General features: G+C 44.8%; 1 protein-coding gene across 1 annotated transcript; it reads left to right on the top strand.

Moving 5' to 3' along the window:
* The first annotated feature begins 1005 nt into the window (after positions 1-1005).
* Positions 1006-17789, top strand: uba6 (ubiquitin like modifier activating enzyme 6). Its single transcript, XM_063009172.1, has 32 exons — positions 1006-1013; positions 1099-1193; positions 1969-1997; positions 2102-2196; positions 2335-2446; positions 2656-2736; positions 2823-2945; positions 3824-3947; positions 4082-4185; positions 4307-4369; positions 4903-4979; positions 5069-5135; positions 5256-5399; positions 5494-5561; positions 6438-6516; positions 7526-7606; positions 7686-7763; positions 7852-8033; positions 9000-9105; positions 9191-9280; positions 9526-9606; positions 10320-10448; positions 11007-11058; positions 11668-11731; positions 11865-11934; positions 12033-12104; positions 12754-12874; positions 13126-13319; positions 13864-13991; positions 14130-14217; positions 15117-15211; positions 15497-17789. Exons 1-32 carry the CDS (start codon positions 1006-1008, stop codon positions 15639-15641), a joined length of 3045 nt encoding a protein of 1014 aa, XP_062865242.1. The 3' UTR covers positions 15642-17789.

Here is a 17789-nt window from a genome sequence, read left to right as displayed (position 1 = left end):
AACCTTCTGATTACTGGACCAGTACCTTAACCACTAGGCTACAACTGCCTAGTTATTAGGATTTTAACGTCACGTTTTCCACTTTGGTTACGTTCATGACAGGAACGGTAGTTACTCATTACACAAGATTCATCGGTTCACAAGGTTATATCAAACACAGTCATGAACAATTTCTGTACCTCAAATTGACCTCACTTGCAGGTCTTTGGACTGTGGGAGGAAACCGGAGCACCTGGAGGAAACCCACACAGGCACGGGGAGAACATGCAAACTCCACACAGCCAATAGAGTCATTAATAGACATTGCAGTCTGAATTTAATTCATTTCACAAGTGTTGAGATGGGCTGCGTGTTCACCAGGACTTTGTGTAGCCGACTGGAGCTCCTTTCCACACAACTAGTCAAACCATGTCATTATAGAGCTGCTTTGTGCTTAGGTGCTTGAGCTGAAAGACAAAGAGGACTTCCCCAAACTGTTGCCACAATGTTGACAGCATATCATTAACCTTGTATCAGTGTTATACACCTTAAAACATGCATTTGTTCAACTCCAATATTTTGTTTTGTCTATGTGCAGCCTGATTGAAGACAACATCAAGACCAAGGTGTTCCCTCTCCCCTGTTCAAATGGCCGACCCCATGGAGATAGACGATTCGCTGTACAGGTAAGAGTTCCAAATTTTCACCATTTAACATCCTGAGCATTTGACGGAACGCTTCTCCACCAAAAGTTTGTGAACACCCTGTAGTTTTGTTTACACCAAGCACTGTCATAAATGTCATAAAGTATATATTTCCAGCTTTGTTGGAACAGTTTGGGGAAGGCCTGTGCCTGTTCCCTTATGACTCATTCCACTATTCATGAAGGTTTAGAGAGCGTAGTGTAATGGAACGTAATTCTGCGCCCACACAAGACCCTATTTGTCTTGTATGGGCGCAAATTCTCACAGACGCACTACAAAAAAGCTTCTTCAGAACACTTGGGGCAGCTTTGTGTTAATGCACATGCTCAGGTGTCCACATACTTTTGGCTATATAATGCTGTAAACGAATAAGGGATTATGTGAACTAATTTTTGCTGTGTGTGTGTGTGTGCAGTCGGCAGCGGTATGTGCTGGGAGACAGCGCCATGCAGCAGATGGCACAGTCCTCCGTGTTCCTGAGTGGAATGGGGGCACTGGGAATAGAAATAGGTGGGTGACATATTCAATGTCTTCAGATACACTGAAGGGAAAAAAGTGCTCAGCCATGTCAGCGGGTTTGATGCTCATTACGTAAACCCAACCAGTGTTTTTATTTATTTGAATTAATACTATTTTCTAACATAATTTTTACATATTTACATTTCATTGTGGCGTCTAAATACTTTTGTGCCCTAATTTTCCCTCAGTGTTCCTCCCAATGTGTATATTTAGTTTTCTCTACTTCTGCTCTCCTCCAGTAAAGTAGCCGACCGTCTCTTTTTATCTGCACTTTTCACATTTGGAGATCCGTACCGCGCACGGAGAGTCACGCACTGTCTCCGTTTAGGCACCATCAATCAATCAGTAGAGGTCGTAATTGCTGCAGTTACGATGAATCCCCTCCTGCACTCCCACCCTCTAAAGAGCCAGTCATTGTCCTTGTAGATCGTATGTTGGGAGCCAGTTCTATTCCTCCAACATCTGTGTCTGACCTCGCATGGGCACAAATTCCCACAGACACACTCCCAAATCTTGTGCACAGCCTCCCTAAAAGAGTCGGGGCTGTTGGGGCATTTTAATGTAACAAATTACATTTTAAGTTGACTGCATTTATGGTTGTTGAGTTGTGGATGGCAAAAGTGTGTGGACACCCTACTGACCTGGGTGTCCACATACTTTTGGTCATACGTGTGGAATAAAAAAACGCAAGCAGAAGTACATGATTTCCTTCAGTGTAGAATCTCTCTTGGTCTAATTTGACTGTAGTGTTTTGTTTTTTTTACAGCTAAGAACATCGTCCTCGCAGGAGTGAAGGTAAGCTTCAGGTTTTCTTCACCTCAGGGTCACTGATGTGTGATTTTGGATGTGCAGTGTTTTAAGTTTGGTGTGTATTTGTGTGTGTGTGTGTGCGTGTGCAGGCGGTCACGCTGCATGACAGTAGACTGTGTGAAGTCTGGGACCTCGGCACCAACTTCTTTATCCGGGAGGAGGACGTTCAGAGTGGAAAGAAAAGGTATGAAGAATTTAGGGTTAGTTGGTGATTACTCGCCAATCTGATTATTTATCTGATTGTCAGATAATTTCCCAAACGCACCAACAAAAACATGAATGGATTTTTTTCTTTCTCTCTCCCTGTGCCTTCCTCGTTTAGGGTGGACGCCGTTCACTCTCGGGTGGCCGAGTTAAACCCCTACGTTCAGGTCAGCACGTCGAGCGTTACCCTCAGCGACAGCACAGACCTCAGCTTCCTGCTTAAATATCAGGTGCGTGTTCCTCGCCTTCTGCGTGTTCCTCGCCTTTGTTGTGCACCATTAGTCGGTGCTCTGTTTGAGAACCTGACGTAGAAATCTCTGCATAATTGGAGGACCAGTGTGAGGAGACTGAAAGAACAGTATGGTATTATATTTGACAGGACACGCAAGATGATTTGTGTTGTGAATTGTGTGTGTGTGCGTGTGTTTTCTGTCCCCAGTGTGTGGTGCTAACAGAAATGAAGCTGAGCCTGCAGAAGAGGATCAACCATTTTTGTCACTCTCAGCACCCCCCCATCAAGGTACTAAATTACCAGGAAAAGAATGAAATATAATCCACATTATAGAAGGTGTGATCCATGTGAACTCTCATGATGTTTTCTGGCAGTTCATTGGCTGCGATGTGTTTGGGATCTGTTCACGAGTCTTCTGTGATTTCGGTGAGAACTTTGAGGTGTCGGACCCGACGGGAGAGGAGCCCAAAGAGCTTTTCATTCAGAGCATCAGCCAGGTACGGATTCCACTACACTGAGAAAGGAAGAGACAGTCATGTACTGAAGGTGTTACTGTTGTATGAGTTTCTAGTTACTGTACTGTGGGTTACTGTACTGTGAGTTACTGGTTATGGTACTCGTTACTGTACTATTACTCGCTACTGTACTCGTTACTGTACTGTGAGTTGTTAGTTACTGTACTAAATTACCAGTTATGGTACTCGTTACTGTACCGTGAGTTACTCACTACTGAACTTTGTTACCCGTTACAGTACTTGTTACTGTGAGTTACTAGTTATGGTACTCATTACTGTACTGTGACTTACTACTGTGAATTGGCAGCACGGTGGCTAAGTGGGTAGCACTGTCACCTCACAGCAAGAAGGTCCTGGGTTCGATCCCCAGGTGGGGCGGTCCGGGTCCTTTCTGTGTGGAGTTTGCATGTTCTCCCCGTGTCTGCGTGGGTTTACTCCGGCTGCTCCGGTTTCCTCCCACAGTCCAAAGACATGCAAGTGAGGTAAATTGGAGATACTAAACCGTCCAGGACTGTGTTTGATATAAACACAACTTGTGAACTGAGTGTAAAACATGACGTTAAAATCCTAATAAACAAACAAACTGTACTGTGATTTACTAGTTATGGTACTCGTTACTGTACTGTGAGTTACTAGTCATAGTACTAGTACTCGTTACTGTGCTGTTACTCGTTACTGAACTGTGAGTTATTAGGTATGGTACTCATTACTGTACTGTATAGTACTAGTACTCGTTCCTGTGCTGTTACTCGTTCCTGTAATGTGAGTTACTGTGAGCGGTAAAGTGCCGGTCCCAGGAGGAGCAGCAACATGGTTTAGCTTCGTTATTCATGACTTGTGGTGGGTTTTGTGCATTTCAGGAGAACCCTGGCGTGGTCACGTGCATGGACAGCCGAACACACGGACTCCAGACGGGACAGAGCGTGTGTTTCCGAGAGATCAACGGCATGACAGAGCTCAATGGTACCACGCACCAGGTTACAGGTGCGTTTTATTTGTGTGTCATTGCTACTTTTAATTCAGCTGGGGGTGTTTCACATGTCTTATAGTGTTAATAAACACACTAACATGACTTGTATTGTATCTGATTGTATGTGTGTGTGTGTGTGTGTGCGCAGTTCTCTCTCCCTACAGTTTTTCAATAGGCGATACTTCGTCTTTCCAGCCGTATCTTCATGGTGGAATCTTTCGCATGGTCAAAATCCCTCAAACCTACAGCTTTGTACGTATTACATTTAAATCTTGCTGTTTGAACACACACACTTTTGGTCACTGTTCCACATCAACATCTGTGTGTGTGTGTGTGTGTGTGTGTGTGTGTGTGTGTGTGTGTGTGTGTGTAGGAGACGATGGAGCAGCAGCTGCAAGACCCTCGCCTTCTTATTCCAGACTTCAGCAAACCCGAGGTGAAAATCACTACTGTATTTTAATAACACCTATCATACATGGTGGTGTATTAAAAATGTTAAATTACACCATGTAGCCAAAAGTATATGGACGCCTAACCATGAGCTTGTTTGATATCCGATTCTGGAACTATGGGTTGTAACTTTTTTTAAGGCTTTTCACATGATTTTCGAGTGTGTCTGTGATGATAATGACCCATTCAGTTAAAACAGCATAATTTGCATTGGATGTTCCAATTCATCCCAGAGGTGTGGACTCCCTTGTGACCAAACTCGGCAAACCATGTCTTCATGAGCCTTCCCCCAAACTGTTGTCACAAAGTTGAAGGAGGCGTATAATTGTTTGTATACACCTGTTAGCGGTGGATATAGCTAAAGCACTTAAATTAATAAATAGAAAAGATGTCCATATACTTTTGGGATGTGTTTTTTATTAGCGCAGCTTGCTACTCAGTCCCTGACAGTGTTACTATAAGCTAGTGTATTTAAAAGCGATGCAATGCGACTTCTGACGACGAATACATTCCCATCAGGCACCGCTGCAGATCCACGTGGCCATGATGGCGCTGGATGACTTTCAGGAACGCCACAACAGGCTGCCGAACGTCGGGTAACGTTGAGGGCTTCAGTTTCCGTCCTCGTGCTTCTGTGTCATTTTAGTCATGTCTTTAATCTTTTGTTCTTCTTGCTCGTGTGCAGATGTTTGCAGGACTCCGAGTGTTTGTTGAAGCTTACGGAGGAGCTGAACGAAACCCTTCTAAACAAAGTGAGCGGTTCCTTTCATCTTACGCTTTATTATTATTATTTTCTTCAGTAGACGCCGTATTCTACACAGAAAAACGGATCACTGTAATAGATAAAGAACGGGAGCTTGTGTGTTCGTTAGGTGTGCGTGAACCCGTCGTTGGTGCGCTGTGTGTCCCGTTGTGCGAGGGGCTGCCTTTCACCCCTGGCAGCAGCAGTGGGTGGCATCGCGAGTCAGGAAGTCCTGAAGGCTCTAACCGGGAAGTTCACGCCTCTTCAGCAGTGGGTAAGACGGAAATCAAGCCGTACTGAGATTTCCTCCATATATCGGAACGTTTGTTTGTTTAGATTTGCTTTTTTATTTTTTTTATTTTGTGTAGTTTTATCTGGATGCGTTAGAAGTGATCCAGCCCCTCCAGTCTCTTCCTGTCGAGGAGTTTGCACCCAGGTGAGTTATAAAGGCCCGGTCAGACCAGGTATCGCCAGACCCGAACGATTTAAGGTTTGCTGGACTACTGATCTGCGCTGTTGTTTTCTGAAGGGTTTGTTCATCACATGGTCCAAAATGGGTGAAGCACAGTAAGATCAGCACATTATCACCCAAAATTACAAAGAATTACGCCTAAAAATGTCGCATCAGGGCTTCACCATCCATCTGAATCTGAATTAAATAAATACGACTGCACAAATCTACACTACATAGTACAGTAAGCTCCAAGAAGTATTGGGACACCTGATCATGAGCTTGCTGGACATCCCTTTTTCATTTGTAGCTTTCATATCATCCAATCTTCTGGATAGCCTTTCTTCTTCGAAGGCTTGGGAGTGTGTCTGTGGGAATTTGTGCCTTCTAAGTCACTAAAGTAATTGATTTCAGGCACTGATGTTGAAGGGGAGGAGTAGGCCTGTCTTACAATCTTTCATTCGTACCAAAAGTATTGAGTCGGGGTTCTGTGTAGACGACTGGAGCTCCTTTGCCTTTAACCTGGTCAAACTGTGTCGTTATAGAGCTCGCTTTGTGCTTAGGATGGTATTCATGCAGGACGAGAACATGGGACTTCCCCCAAACTGTTGCCACAGTGTTAAAAGCGCATCATTTACCTTATATCTTTTTTATCCTTTTGAATTCATTCATTAGGAGGGGTGTGTCCACATACTTTTGGCTATATAGTGTGTGATTCAGGTCAGAAAACAACTCGAATTTTTCGGATATTTCTCGTGTGACCAGGCCATACGGTTAAAATTTCCGAATGAAATCTTCATGTTCTTTGCTTTTTTATTCTCAGTAATGATCATTATGAATTGTGTGTGCGTGCTTGTTTAGGGGGGATCGTTACGATGCTTTGAGGGCGTGTATTGGCGAGTCCTTGTGTCTGGAGTTGCACAAGCTTCGAGTTTTCATGGTGAGTAAATACCAACCCAGTTAGAGAAAACATATATCGAAAACCACATATCAACAACATCCAGGAGCGCCACCGACAAGATGGGCTGATGCAAAGCTGGTGCCGGTGGCATGAGTGATTTGCACATGTGCAGTGGGAACAGATTCGTTTTAAAGCAGCTTCGACTTCCTTTTCAGAGAAAATGGTATTCTGCTTTTGTTACTGGGGCATTGCTTTGCAGTAAGCGAGCACTGGTGCTAGACTGGCCTGCCTGTAGTACAGACCTGTGTCACATAGACGTTGACCCAGGATTGTTAGGCAGCTAAAGTGTTAAATCAATCAAAATGAGAGACAGTAAAACACTGAGTGTCCTCAGTTTCCAAAAAGGTGGTGAACATGCCAAACTTTTTTGCCTTGTCTAGCCATCGAATTGAAAAAATGAGCGTTATTATATAAATATGACACACCAACACTTAATACTAGGAGAGGACCCATCATAAGAGACCTATAAGAACTGTGAATATCACAAATGTGATAACATGGAGTTATAAAAACAAACTATTATATAAATACAGGGCAGCAAAAAGAAGCTGCCAATCATTTCCATCTGTTTTTTTGATACTTTCCCCACTGTCCTAACTATTTTTGGAATTAGGGTTGTAGTTATGGAGGTGTTTAGAGGAACTGAACTGTCACACCTCCAGCTTGGATATATTTAGTATTGCTGGAACAGAAAAGGGCCTCTAAGTTGGATTACTTACACCTTTTAGCAACAGGCCTGGTAGCTCAGTGGTTAAGGCACTGGACTAGTAATCAGAAGGTTGCAGGTTCAAACCTCACCACTGCCAAGTTGCCACCTTTGGGCCCCTGAGCAAGGCCCTTAACTCTCAATTGTTCAGCGTCCACTAAATGCCACAAATAAAAATGTACATTTAAAAATGCCTCTCTGAAACCTGATGTTATTAACTTGTAGGCGTGTCCACATACTTTTGACCCCGCGGTGCATTTTGTGTCCTTGTGTTTTTTGCAGGTGGGCTGCGGCGCCATTGGCTGCGAGATGCTGAAGAATTTCGCGCTGCTCGGGGTGGGATTGGCCAGGTGCTCGGGGGAGGTAGGGTCACCGTCGTGGTCACCTGTGGTTTGTTTGTGCTAGCGGTTGATCTGTACGCTCACTGTGTGGCTCGTCATAGGTCTGCATCACTGATCCGGATCTCATAGAGAAGTCCAACCTTAACCGTCAGTTCCTCTTCAGACCTCATCATATACAGGTACCTCGTCCACTCACCCTCATCACCTGTATAGGTGTCTTCTGGACTTTCGGGACGTTCTAACCTGTTTCTGTATCTGTTTCTGTAGAAGCCCAAGAGCACCACTGCAGCAGGGGCGACACTGGAGATAAATCCTGAGCTCCAGATCGATGCACACCTGAGGAAGGTGTGTCCAGCGACCGAGGAGACGTACAGCGACACCTTCTACTCCCGTCTCAGCCTGGTGATCACCGCGCTGGATAACGTAGAGGCTCGCAGATACGTCGACAGGTCAGCAATCCGGGATTCATTACAGATATAGTGTGACGACACTGATTAGTTAAATCTTTTGATAATATCATGCACTGTAGACTGTGAAATAAAAAATGCTAATTTTTCTTTTGGTAAGAGGTAACCCATCTTTGCTTATAAGGGATTTGGCATTTCTTGAATGCTCCTTTTATACCCAAAAGTTTAGGCACCCAGGTGGCGCAGTTAGCAAACCAGTGCTGGGATCCTGATCCCCCTGAAACTCAGCACTGCTACCGGTCGGCTGGGTACCCCCTAGTGGGCATAATTGGCAATGTCTGCAGCAGTAAAATTGCCATTATGTCTGCCCAGGTAGCTAGTAGCCCAAGGCAAGAGACATACTTTATTGATTTTTAGGTACAAGTAGGTTAGCATCCTCTAAAAGGTATAATTTGTTGTTTGTTTGCTAAAAAACAAACACTAGCCTACCAACGCTGAGATCTCGAGCTCTCGAGCTCTCGAACACAATCCCAAGTTGTGCTATCGACTTGGCCAGGCATCTAAACAGGAAAGAATTCCCTCTGCTGTATGGCTGAGGCACGTGCACTACTGGTGGGGTATTCACAGCGTTCATAGCGAGACTCCACCGCTGACGTCTTAAGAGATGTAGCTGGTGGACCAGTGTGGATGATACTACCGGTAGAAGAATTATGTTAGGGGACTTGGCCATGATTAAATAGGGAGAAAACTGGAAAATCCTGGTCAGGGTGGTGGTGGGTCAGTTTTCTCAAAAATCACTGGAAGCAATGCAGAAACCCCAGACAGGAATAGCCACCCCTCCCCCAAAGGCACAGTCATTCATGTCTGTATGTCTGTACGTAGACACCCTGTAGACAGGCTGATAGCACCGAACCCTGGATCCCAGGGAACCCTGGAAGCGCTGCAGCACTCGAGCATCAAAAAGGCTTTTAAAAAAATCAACAAATGGTTCTTGTTTTGTGCTTTCAGTCGAAGCGTGTCCAATCAGAAAGCTCTGCTGGACTCTGGGACCATGGGAACGAAGGGCCACACCGAGATCATCGTCCCGTACCTGACCGAGTCCTACAACAGCCATGTGAGTGCGTTTGTTCTCATCACCTTGTGCTCGATGTATCCTGTAAATGTGGGAGTGTGTACATGTGAATGTTTTCTTCATGCAGAGGGATCCACCTGAAGAGGAGATTCCATTCTGCACCCTGAAATCTTTCCCCGCCGTGATCGAGCACACCATCCAGTGGGCCAGAGACAAGGTCAGCCCCACACACACTCATTTTCCAACCCAAACCCCCCTCACACACACACACACACACACACACACACCTTTTTAATGTAAAGCTTCCTTGTGGAGGCTTTACGTTACATCTTGAGACCAGATTACCACAATTGTCATTAATTAAGTTTATTTCGTTTTGTGTTTTGTTTTAATCTATTGTTTGTGTTGTATGGGTCGCTGTAACAAATTTTTTTATTTTTTGTCCTTTTTTATCTCTCGTAGTTTGAAAGTTCCTTCTGTCACAAGCCGTCCATGTACAACATGTTCTGGCAAAATCACGGCTCTGCTGAAAATGTATTACAGGTAAGGTTGGAGATAAATATTGCGTAATTTAAAAAAAAAGTCCTTCTTTCCTTTATATTTTTGATTTATTACACCTGTTAGCAATTGTTGTGGCTGAAACACATGGATTCAAAAATTAGAAAGGGTGTCCCAATACTTTTATCCATATAGTGTATGACATTCAAACCTAGGGTTAGGTTATACACCGACTAGGCATAACATTATGAGCACTGACAGGTGAAGTGAATAACTCTGATTATCTCTTCATCACGGCACCTGTTAGTGGGGGGGGGAAATATTAGGCAGCAAGTGAACGTTTTAACCTCAAAGTTGATGTTAGAAGCAGAAAAAATGGGCGAGCGTGAGGATCTGAGCGATCTGAGGATCAAAACTGCAGCTCTTGTGGGGTGTTCCCGGTCTGCAGTGGTCAGTATCTATCAAAAGTGGTCCAAGGAAGAAACAGTGGTAAACCGGTGACAGGGTCATGGGCGGCCAAGGCTCATTGACGTACGTGGGGAGCGAAGGCTGGCCCGTGTGGTCCGATCCAACAGACGAGCTACTGTACAGAACTTAATGCTGGTTCTGATAGAAAGGAGTCAGACTCCATGCCTCGACGGGTCAGGGCTGTTTTGGCAGCAACACAATATTAGGAAGATGGTCATAATGTTATGCCTGATTGGTGTATATATTTAACTATTGTTTTTTTCTGTGTGCATATGTGAACCTGTGTGTAGAGGATGAAGGCCGGTGAGAATATAGACGGTGCGTTTCAGGTCGTTAAGGTGTTAAGTCGTCGACCCACGCGCTGGGAGCAATGCCTGACCCTCGCCCGCCTGAAATTCGACAAATACTTCAACAAAAAGGTAAAGAGTTTCTTTAATACTTTTTTTCTGGGGACATTTTCTCCAGACAGTGTCCATAAACATAAAGCCAAAAGACTCAGGACTGGTGTTTTTTTTTTATTTAGATGGGTCTTTTCCCACAGGGCAGACTTAATGTCCAATTTTGTCTCAGCACTTCCAGTTGTGCCCGCTAAAGGTCGCCCAGTCGACCGGTAGCATGGACTGGTGTAATAAAAATAAAGATGCTTGTATGACTTGATGATTTCGGGGAGTTGAAGATGGTTTGCCGGAGATGTGGGAATAAAACTGAACCACAATGCTGCTAAAAGAAATTTTTTCCTACTGTTGGCATCTAACAACAAAAGTTGTTTATCAGTGGTGTCTAAATACTTTTGTCCTCAATTGGTTTTCATCAGTGCTGATGCTTATAAATATATAAAACCAGTGTGTATGAATTGAAGGCAGTTATATAAACTATATATGTTGTGGGGTATAATAACATGGTAATAACATAGTAATAATCCTGTAGTAAATCTGGTACTGTGATTGTAACATGCTAATGGAGTTGTTGTTTTACAGGCGTTACAACTACTGCACGCATTTCCACTTGATACACGATTAAAAGACGGATGTAAGTGTTTAGTATGAATGCCATGATTTCATTACACCAAATGACCAAAAGTATATGGACACCAGAACACCAAGGACATTTTTTCTGATCGAACATCCCAACCAAAACCATCAGTGTCAGTACAGCGTTCGTTCGTTCATTAAATTTTTTTAAAATTTCATTTCATTTTCATCAACTGATTTATCCTGGTCAGGGTCACGGTGGGTCCAGTTCCCTCAGGAAACGTTGGATGCTAGGCAGGAATAACCTGTTCAGAGCGGCAAACCAGTACAGCGCTTTGGATGGGCGCCTACACAGACTTGATTGAATGTGTCTGGGGGAGGACTGCACCCTCTGCTGGCTGGTCGATGCTGACCTTGCGCAGGGGAAAAGAAGCGGTTGGCTTCTGCACATGTGTCTGAGGGGGCTTGTGTTAGATACAGCTCTCCTCGATCAGTGTGGGGGTCTGTAGCAGTGAATGAGGTACTGCAGTTTTACTATTTATTAGTAAGAAGACGTGTCCAAATACTTTTGTCCGTTTGGTGTACGCGTGCCTGAATCTAGCAATCAACATTGAGTCTCATTTTTAACCTGATTGATGGTTTATTTGCTTTTTTCTGGTTTTATCAGCTCTGTTCTGGCAGTCGCCAAAACGACCGCCATCACCGATATACTTCGATCTCAAAGACCCTCAGTAAGTGAAAGCTGGTCTATTCTAAACCCTTCGCTATAGCTAAAGACTTTGTTTTGGTAACGAGAGAACAAAAATCTGTGCTGCATTTTTATTATTATTTAAAATAATCATAAAATTGTGTTTTGTGCCTTAGGCACTTTGGTTTCGCGGTCAGTGCGGCTCGACTGTACGCTGGAATTTACAACGTACCGTATTCAGAAGAGGTAAACTTCAGAGTGCACTTGTAGACGTTGCTTAATGATGTTTTACAATCAATACTGGATGTTTTTTATTCTGTGTTCATTCTTTGTTTCAATGTTAGGACCTTTGTTACGAGGCTGTATCAAGAGTTTTGGCTGAGGTGAAGGTTCCAGAGTACAAACCAGCAGAAAAGGTATCCAGATATTTGGCTTTTTTTGAATCGGTTCCTAATTTTAGAATCCTCTTCTCACTGTAGAAGACCATTAAAATATCTTTTGAATTTGTAAGGTCCACATAAACGTGTTTTGCCTAAATAAAAAACAATCAAAGATGCTGCGATAGGCTCAGGGCTTGCCACAGTTGCCCGTGCCTGAGGGAGGGAGTTTGGCAGCGTTTCGTGACCTCTGCTGGCGGGTGGAGTCACCTGCACCAGTGGTGGAGGATTAACAGAGAGTGTAGCGTGACTCTCTGTACTCGAAACGTCTCTAATAAGCGAAATGGGCACCTGATAGTCTGCGGCTCTCTTTAGCCAGCAATGGAGTTGAAAATTGGGAAATAGTAATGACTAAACTGCTAGTAATTTTGTCTGTTGGGTGTCTTCACACTGATTCACACTCAGCATGGCATGGTGTGACTGCCCACCAAGCCCACAAATTCCACCAGACACACTCCAAAATCTTGCCAGAAGAGCAGGAGACAAGTTGGGGAATATAATGTCCAAACGTTTTATAGTCTGATGTCCACATACTTTTGGCTGTATACTGTATCTATGTCTGACACTGTGTGTGTGTGTGTGTGTGTGTGTGTGTGTGTGTGTGTGTGTGTGTGTGTGTGTGTGTCAGCATATAGAAACAGACGAGACAGTTAAGAAGCCGGATCAGATCAAGCTGATGGTGAGCAGCGAGGAGGAGAGGGAAGCCATATCACAGCTGGAAAAGGCCCTCACGTCTGGTTTCACACCAGGTACAAACACACCTACTGGTATACAACTGGTGTACACAAATGCTTGTAAGCACGGAGTGGTTTAGCCGAAATGCCAAAGGTGGCAGCAGATCCAGAGGTTATACATGAGGTTACTCAGGGGTCCAGGTTGCACACGCATTGGATCTGTCTAAAATATACACATACCTGGGTTTTCAGACAGACCCACTCTGTCCAGTTTTTGTTGAGGCTGGGTCATAGAGGTGCTCATATTTTTTCCCTCTGTTCTGCAGAAAGCTTGCGTATGACGCTGCTGGCGTTTGAGAAGGACGACGACTCGAATGGTCACATAGACTTCGTGGAGTCGGCGTCGGCCCTGAGAGCCGGTATGTACTCTATAGAAGCCGCCGATCGCCTTCAGACCAAACGCATCGCCGGCAAAATCATCCCTGCCATCGCTACAGCCACCGCCGCCGTCGCTGGCCTGGTGAGATTTTATTTGTGTGTGTGTGTGTGTGTGTGTGTGTGGAGTTGCTCAGCTGGCTTTATCAATATCTGGAATTTATTGGCAGCCGGTACGACCAATAATTATATGAATGGACGGTCGTCCACACAGACACGATTTGGCTTTGTCTGGAGAATGTGGCTGACCAAAGCCCTGCGTTGAGAATTGTGTTAAGCGCAAATGTCTGCAAAAACTAGTAATTAACTTGTGGGTAGCACCGTCGCCTCGCAGCAAGAAGGTCCTGGGTGGGGCGGTCCGGGTCCTTTTTGTGTGGAGTTTGCATGTTTCTTCCCCTGTCGGCGTGGGTTTCCTCCGGGAGCTCCGGTTTCCTTCCACAGTCCAAAAACGTGCAAGTGAGGTGAATTGAAGATGCAAAATTGTCCATGACCGTGTTTGATATTAAAACTTGAACTGATGAATCTTGTGTAACCAGTAACTACCTGTCCTGTCATGAATGTAACCAAAGTGTGTAAAACATGACGTTAAAATCCTAATAAATAAAAAAATTAATTGATTCCATCTGCAGGTGGCTTTGGAGATGATTAAAGTCGCCGGAGGCTTCGGCTTCGAGTCGTTCAAGAACTGCTTCTTCAATCTGGCCATCCCCGTCGTGGTGCTTACAGAGACGGCTCAGGTCAAACGCACTCAGATCAGGTGAAGAACACAGGGACAGACACAGTTACTATCAGGGTGGATAAAAGATGCCCTGAGAGTTGTTAGAGATCAGTCATGAATTTTTTTTCCAACATCCTGATGGTTCATTTGCTGTTTTCTTTTATTTTATTATATCAGAGAAGACATCTCCTTCTCTATCTGGGATCACTGGTCCATCATTGGTCATGAAGACTTCACCCTGTCTGATTTCATCAATGCCGTCAGGGTAAACCTCATTTTGTCCTCCACTCATGTCTTTATCCTTTGTGTTGGTTACCTGTCCTCCGTCAGCGTTTTCGAACCAGTGGTTGTTGTAGTTTTGAACATGATTTTTATTTCTCTATGTTTGTTTGATTCGACACTTCATCTCCTCACCAGACCCGGGTTTCCGTCCTTGTGTGTTGTGCTTCCTAATGCACCACTATGTTTTCAGTAAGACACAAGACCAGACTGCAGGCAGGCCAGCCTAGCGCCTGCACAGTCCTACTGTAAAGCCGTTGTGTGGCTTGCAGTTGTCTCGCTGAAACGAGCAGGGACGTCCCCGAGAATCATGTTTAGATGGAAGCATACCTTGCTTCAACGGTGGCTCAGCTCTGCCACCGGCAGGCTGGGCGCCTACACGGACAACGATTGGCCCATTCGTTGGGTTGGAAGCTGGAGGGGATTCCTCATGACTGCTGTAGTTATGACCTCTGCTAGCTGATCCATGGTTCTGCACAGAGACAGGGGGTAATGGAGATCAGTGCGCGACTCTCAGTGCACGATCTTTATATGAACTCGACACACGCAGGTGAAAAGAAGCGGTCAGCTACTGCACACTTGTCGGAGGGTGTGTGTGTTAGTCACGGCAGCAATAGAGAGGAAGCGAAATGCAGTCTGGTAATTGGGTTCAACTAGATTGGGAGGAAAGATGCAGCTCAAAAAGACATGTTTAGAAGTGGCATGAAGTAAAAAAAATTAATAAATATAAAAGAAGCAACCTTGGCCACCAAACATATGTGAATATAATAATATTAATTCATCTTAATATATATTATATATTGTCCAGCACTAGATCAGACGTTTCAGAGATGCTGGATGGCCATGTGTGACGTCTGTCTGTCTGTCTGTGTGTTGTGTTATCAGGAGAAGTATGGTGTGGAGCCCACCATGGTGGTTCATGGAGTGAAGATGCTGTACGTTCCCATCATGCCTGGACACAGCAAGAGACTCAAACTGACGTGAGATACTTGGTTTATATTCACAGATTTACATCAGCTCTGAATAATCAGCTCAGTATAGTGCTCCACTCACAGCCTCTGGGCAGAAATCCCTACAGACACACTCCAAAATCTTTTGGAAGGCCTTATCAATCAGTCAACAGAGTAAATGTGAGCTTGGGTCATGCTGTCCACGGTCAAACAAGCTTCTTTTGAGCTTAATGAACTTGGAAACAGCGTTGTGCGTCCTGCGGCTAGTTTTCTCGGAGTACTGACCGACCGTTATCGTTTTCTCTCTCTCTGCAGCATGCAGAAGCTGATCAAGCCCTCGGCGGACAGGAAGTACGTTGACCTCACTGTGTCGTTCGCGCCAGAACGAGACGGGGACGAGGACCTGCCGGGCCCTCCGGTCCGCTACTACTTCAGACAGGACACCGGCGAGAAAGCCTGACCCCCCCCCTCCCCGGCACTGACATCACTCCTCCCCTCTCCTCCTCTGGCCTGCGGACCACTAGCGGCGTAGCACTTGATCAAATTGTACATAGTGACGTTTTTTTTTTGTTTTTTTTTTGTCGCTGTTGTTGCTGTTTTCTACGGGTTTGTTATTTTATTGCGGAGCTTCGTCTGTGCCGATGCCTTAAGGAACGAAACGGTGCGTCAGTGAAAGTCATATTATTGTTATTATTATTATTAATATTATTATTATATATAGTATAATAAGTATAGTAGATCAGAAGATAAACAGTGTTTCCACTCCTAACCTGGGATGGATCAATGCTAACGTAATAATAAATGATAGAAGCGGACGATGGGGGAGGAAGCGCAGATTCAAAAGTGATTCATTATGAAGCAGCACGTGCTTTTTATTTTAGCCCAAAACCCGTCAAGCATATTTATGATGTTAAACACAGCACGGCCAAAAGTATGTGGACGCCTGATTGAAATCACATTTCAAAACCATGGGCATTGATATGACTACATACACTGTCACTAACAGGTGTGATAAACCAGTTATATAAAGGAAACTATATGCTTCCAACTTTGCAGCAGCAGTTTAAGGAAGGCCCTTTCCTGTTCTAGTATGACTCCGCCCCTGTGCACAAATCAAGCTCTATAAAGAAGTGAGAAGAAGATTCAGTTCTTCTAGTGGTCTGTCATCTTTTAACTGAATGGGCACAAATTCCCACAGACATACTTCAAACGCTTGTGAGAAGCCTCCTCAGAGGAGCGACTGGTGTTATAGCTGATAAGATAACATACAGGTCACAGACCATATAGTGTATCAGCTATAACAGCTTTGACCTCCCTAGGAGATTTTGGACTTTGTCTATGAGAGTTTGTGCCCATTCAGGCAAAAGAGCGTCTGTGCAGGCCCCCCCCGAGTTCCTCCACACCAAACCCATCAAAGCATGTCTTTGTGGCAACAGTTTAGGGAAGGCCCTTTCCTGTTCCAGCATGACTCCGCCCCTGTGCGCAAATCAAGTTCTATCAAGACTTGAAAAAACTCCAGTGGTCTGTCATCTTTTGACTGAATGGGCACAAATTCCCACAGACATACTACAAAATCTTGTGAGAAGCCTTCTCAGATGAGTGGTTGGTGTTATAGCTGATGAGATAACAGAGAGGTCACTCTGTTTTCAGGTGTCCAAATACTTTTGACCGTATCAGCTATAATAGTAGGTGTTCCGCCAGATTCTGGACTTTGTCTGTGGGAGTTTGTGCCCATTCGGGCAAAAGAGCGTCTGTAAGCGGGACTGAGGTCCGGACTCTGTGCAGGCCCCCGTGTTTGTCCACACCAAATCTGCAGCATGTCTTTGTGGCAACAGTTTAGGGAAGGCCCTTTCCTGTTCCAGCATGACTCCGCCCCTGTGTGCAAATCGAGCTCTATCAAGAACATTCAGTTCTTCTAGTGGTCTGTCATCTTTTGACTGAATGGGCACAAATTCCCACAGACATACTGCAAACACTTGTGAGAAGCCTCCTCAGAGGAGCAACTGGTGTTATGGCTGATAAGATAACATAGAGGTCACTCAGTTTTCAGGTGTCCAAACACTTTTGACCATATAGTGTATCAGTTATAACAGCTTTGACCTTTCTAGGAGGTTCCACCAGATTTTGGACTTTGTCTGTGGGAGTTTGTGCCCATTCAGGCCAAACAGCGTCTGTGCAGGCCCCCGGGTTTCTCCACACCAAACCCAGGGAAGCAAGTCTTTGTGGCAACAGTTTAGGGAAGGTTTAATTGATTGGTGTCTATACACGTTTGGTCATATAGGTCACACAGACTCGTGGTTGAGGATGGGATCAGTTTTACGTAGGGTGGGCTGTGCTGTAACTGCTACTGGAGTGGCTCTGTGGGTACAGCAGGTAGTGTGGGTGCTGCACGGCACCTGGGTCCTGCCAACCTGGGTTTGAATCCTCCTGAAAAGTTGACATGCACTCGTAAGGGAAGTGTATTTCACTGCAGTCTCGGGACGTTAATGATTTCTGCAGCGCTTCTTTCTCTGTGACTGAACGATTTCAGCTTTGCGAACTGAGCTGACCGCTCGCTCTCCAAAAATCTGCTGCCGGGTCAAAAATAAAAACTTACGATGTCATTTAA

The sequence above is a fragment of the Trichomycterus rosablanca genome, chromosome 14 (assembly GCF_030014385.1).
Source record: "Trichomycterus rosablanca isolate fTriRos1 chromosome 14, fTriRos1.hap1, whole genome shotgun sequence".
Taxonomy (NCBI): domain Eukaryota; kingdom Metazoa; phylum Chordata; class Actinopteri; order Siluriformes; family Trichomycteridae; genus Trichomycterus; species Trichomycterus rosablanca.
The sequence above is the reverse complement of the archived record's forward strand: the minus strand, read 5'-3'. Positions and strand labels throughout refer to the sequence as shown.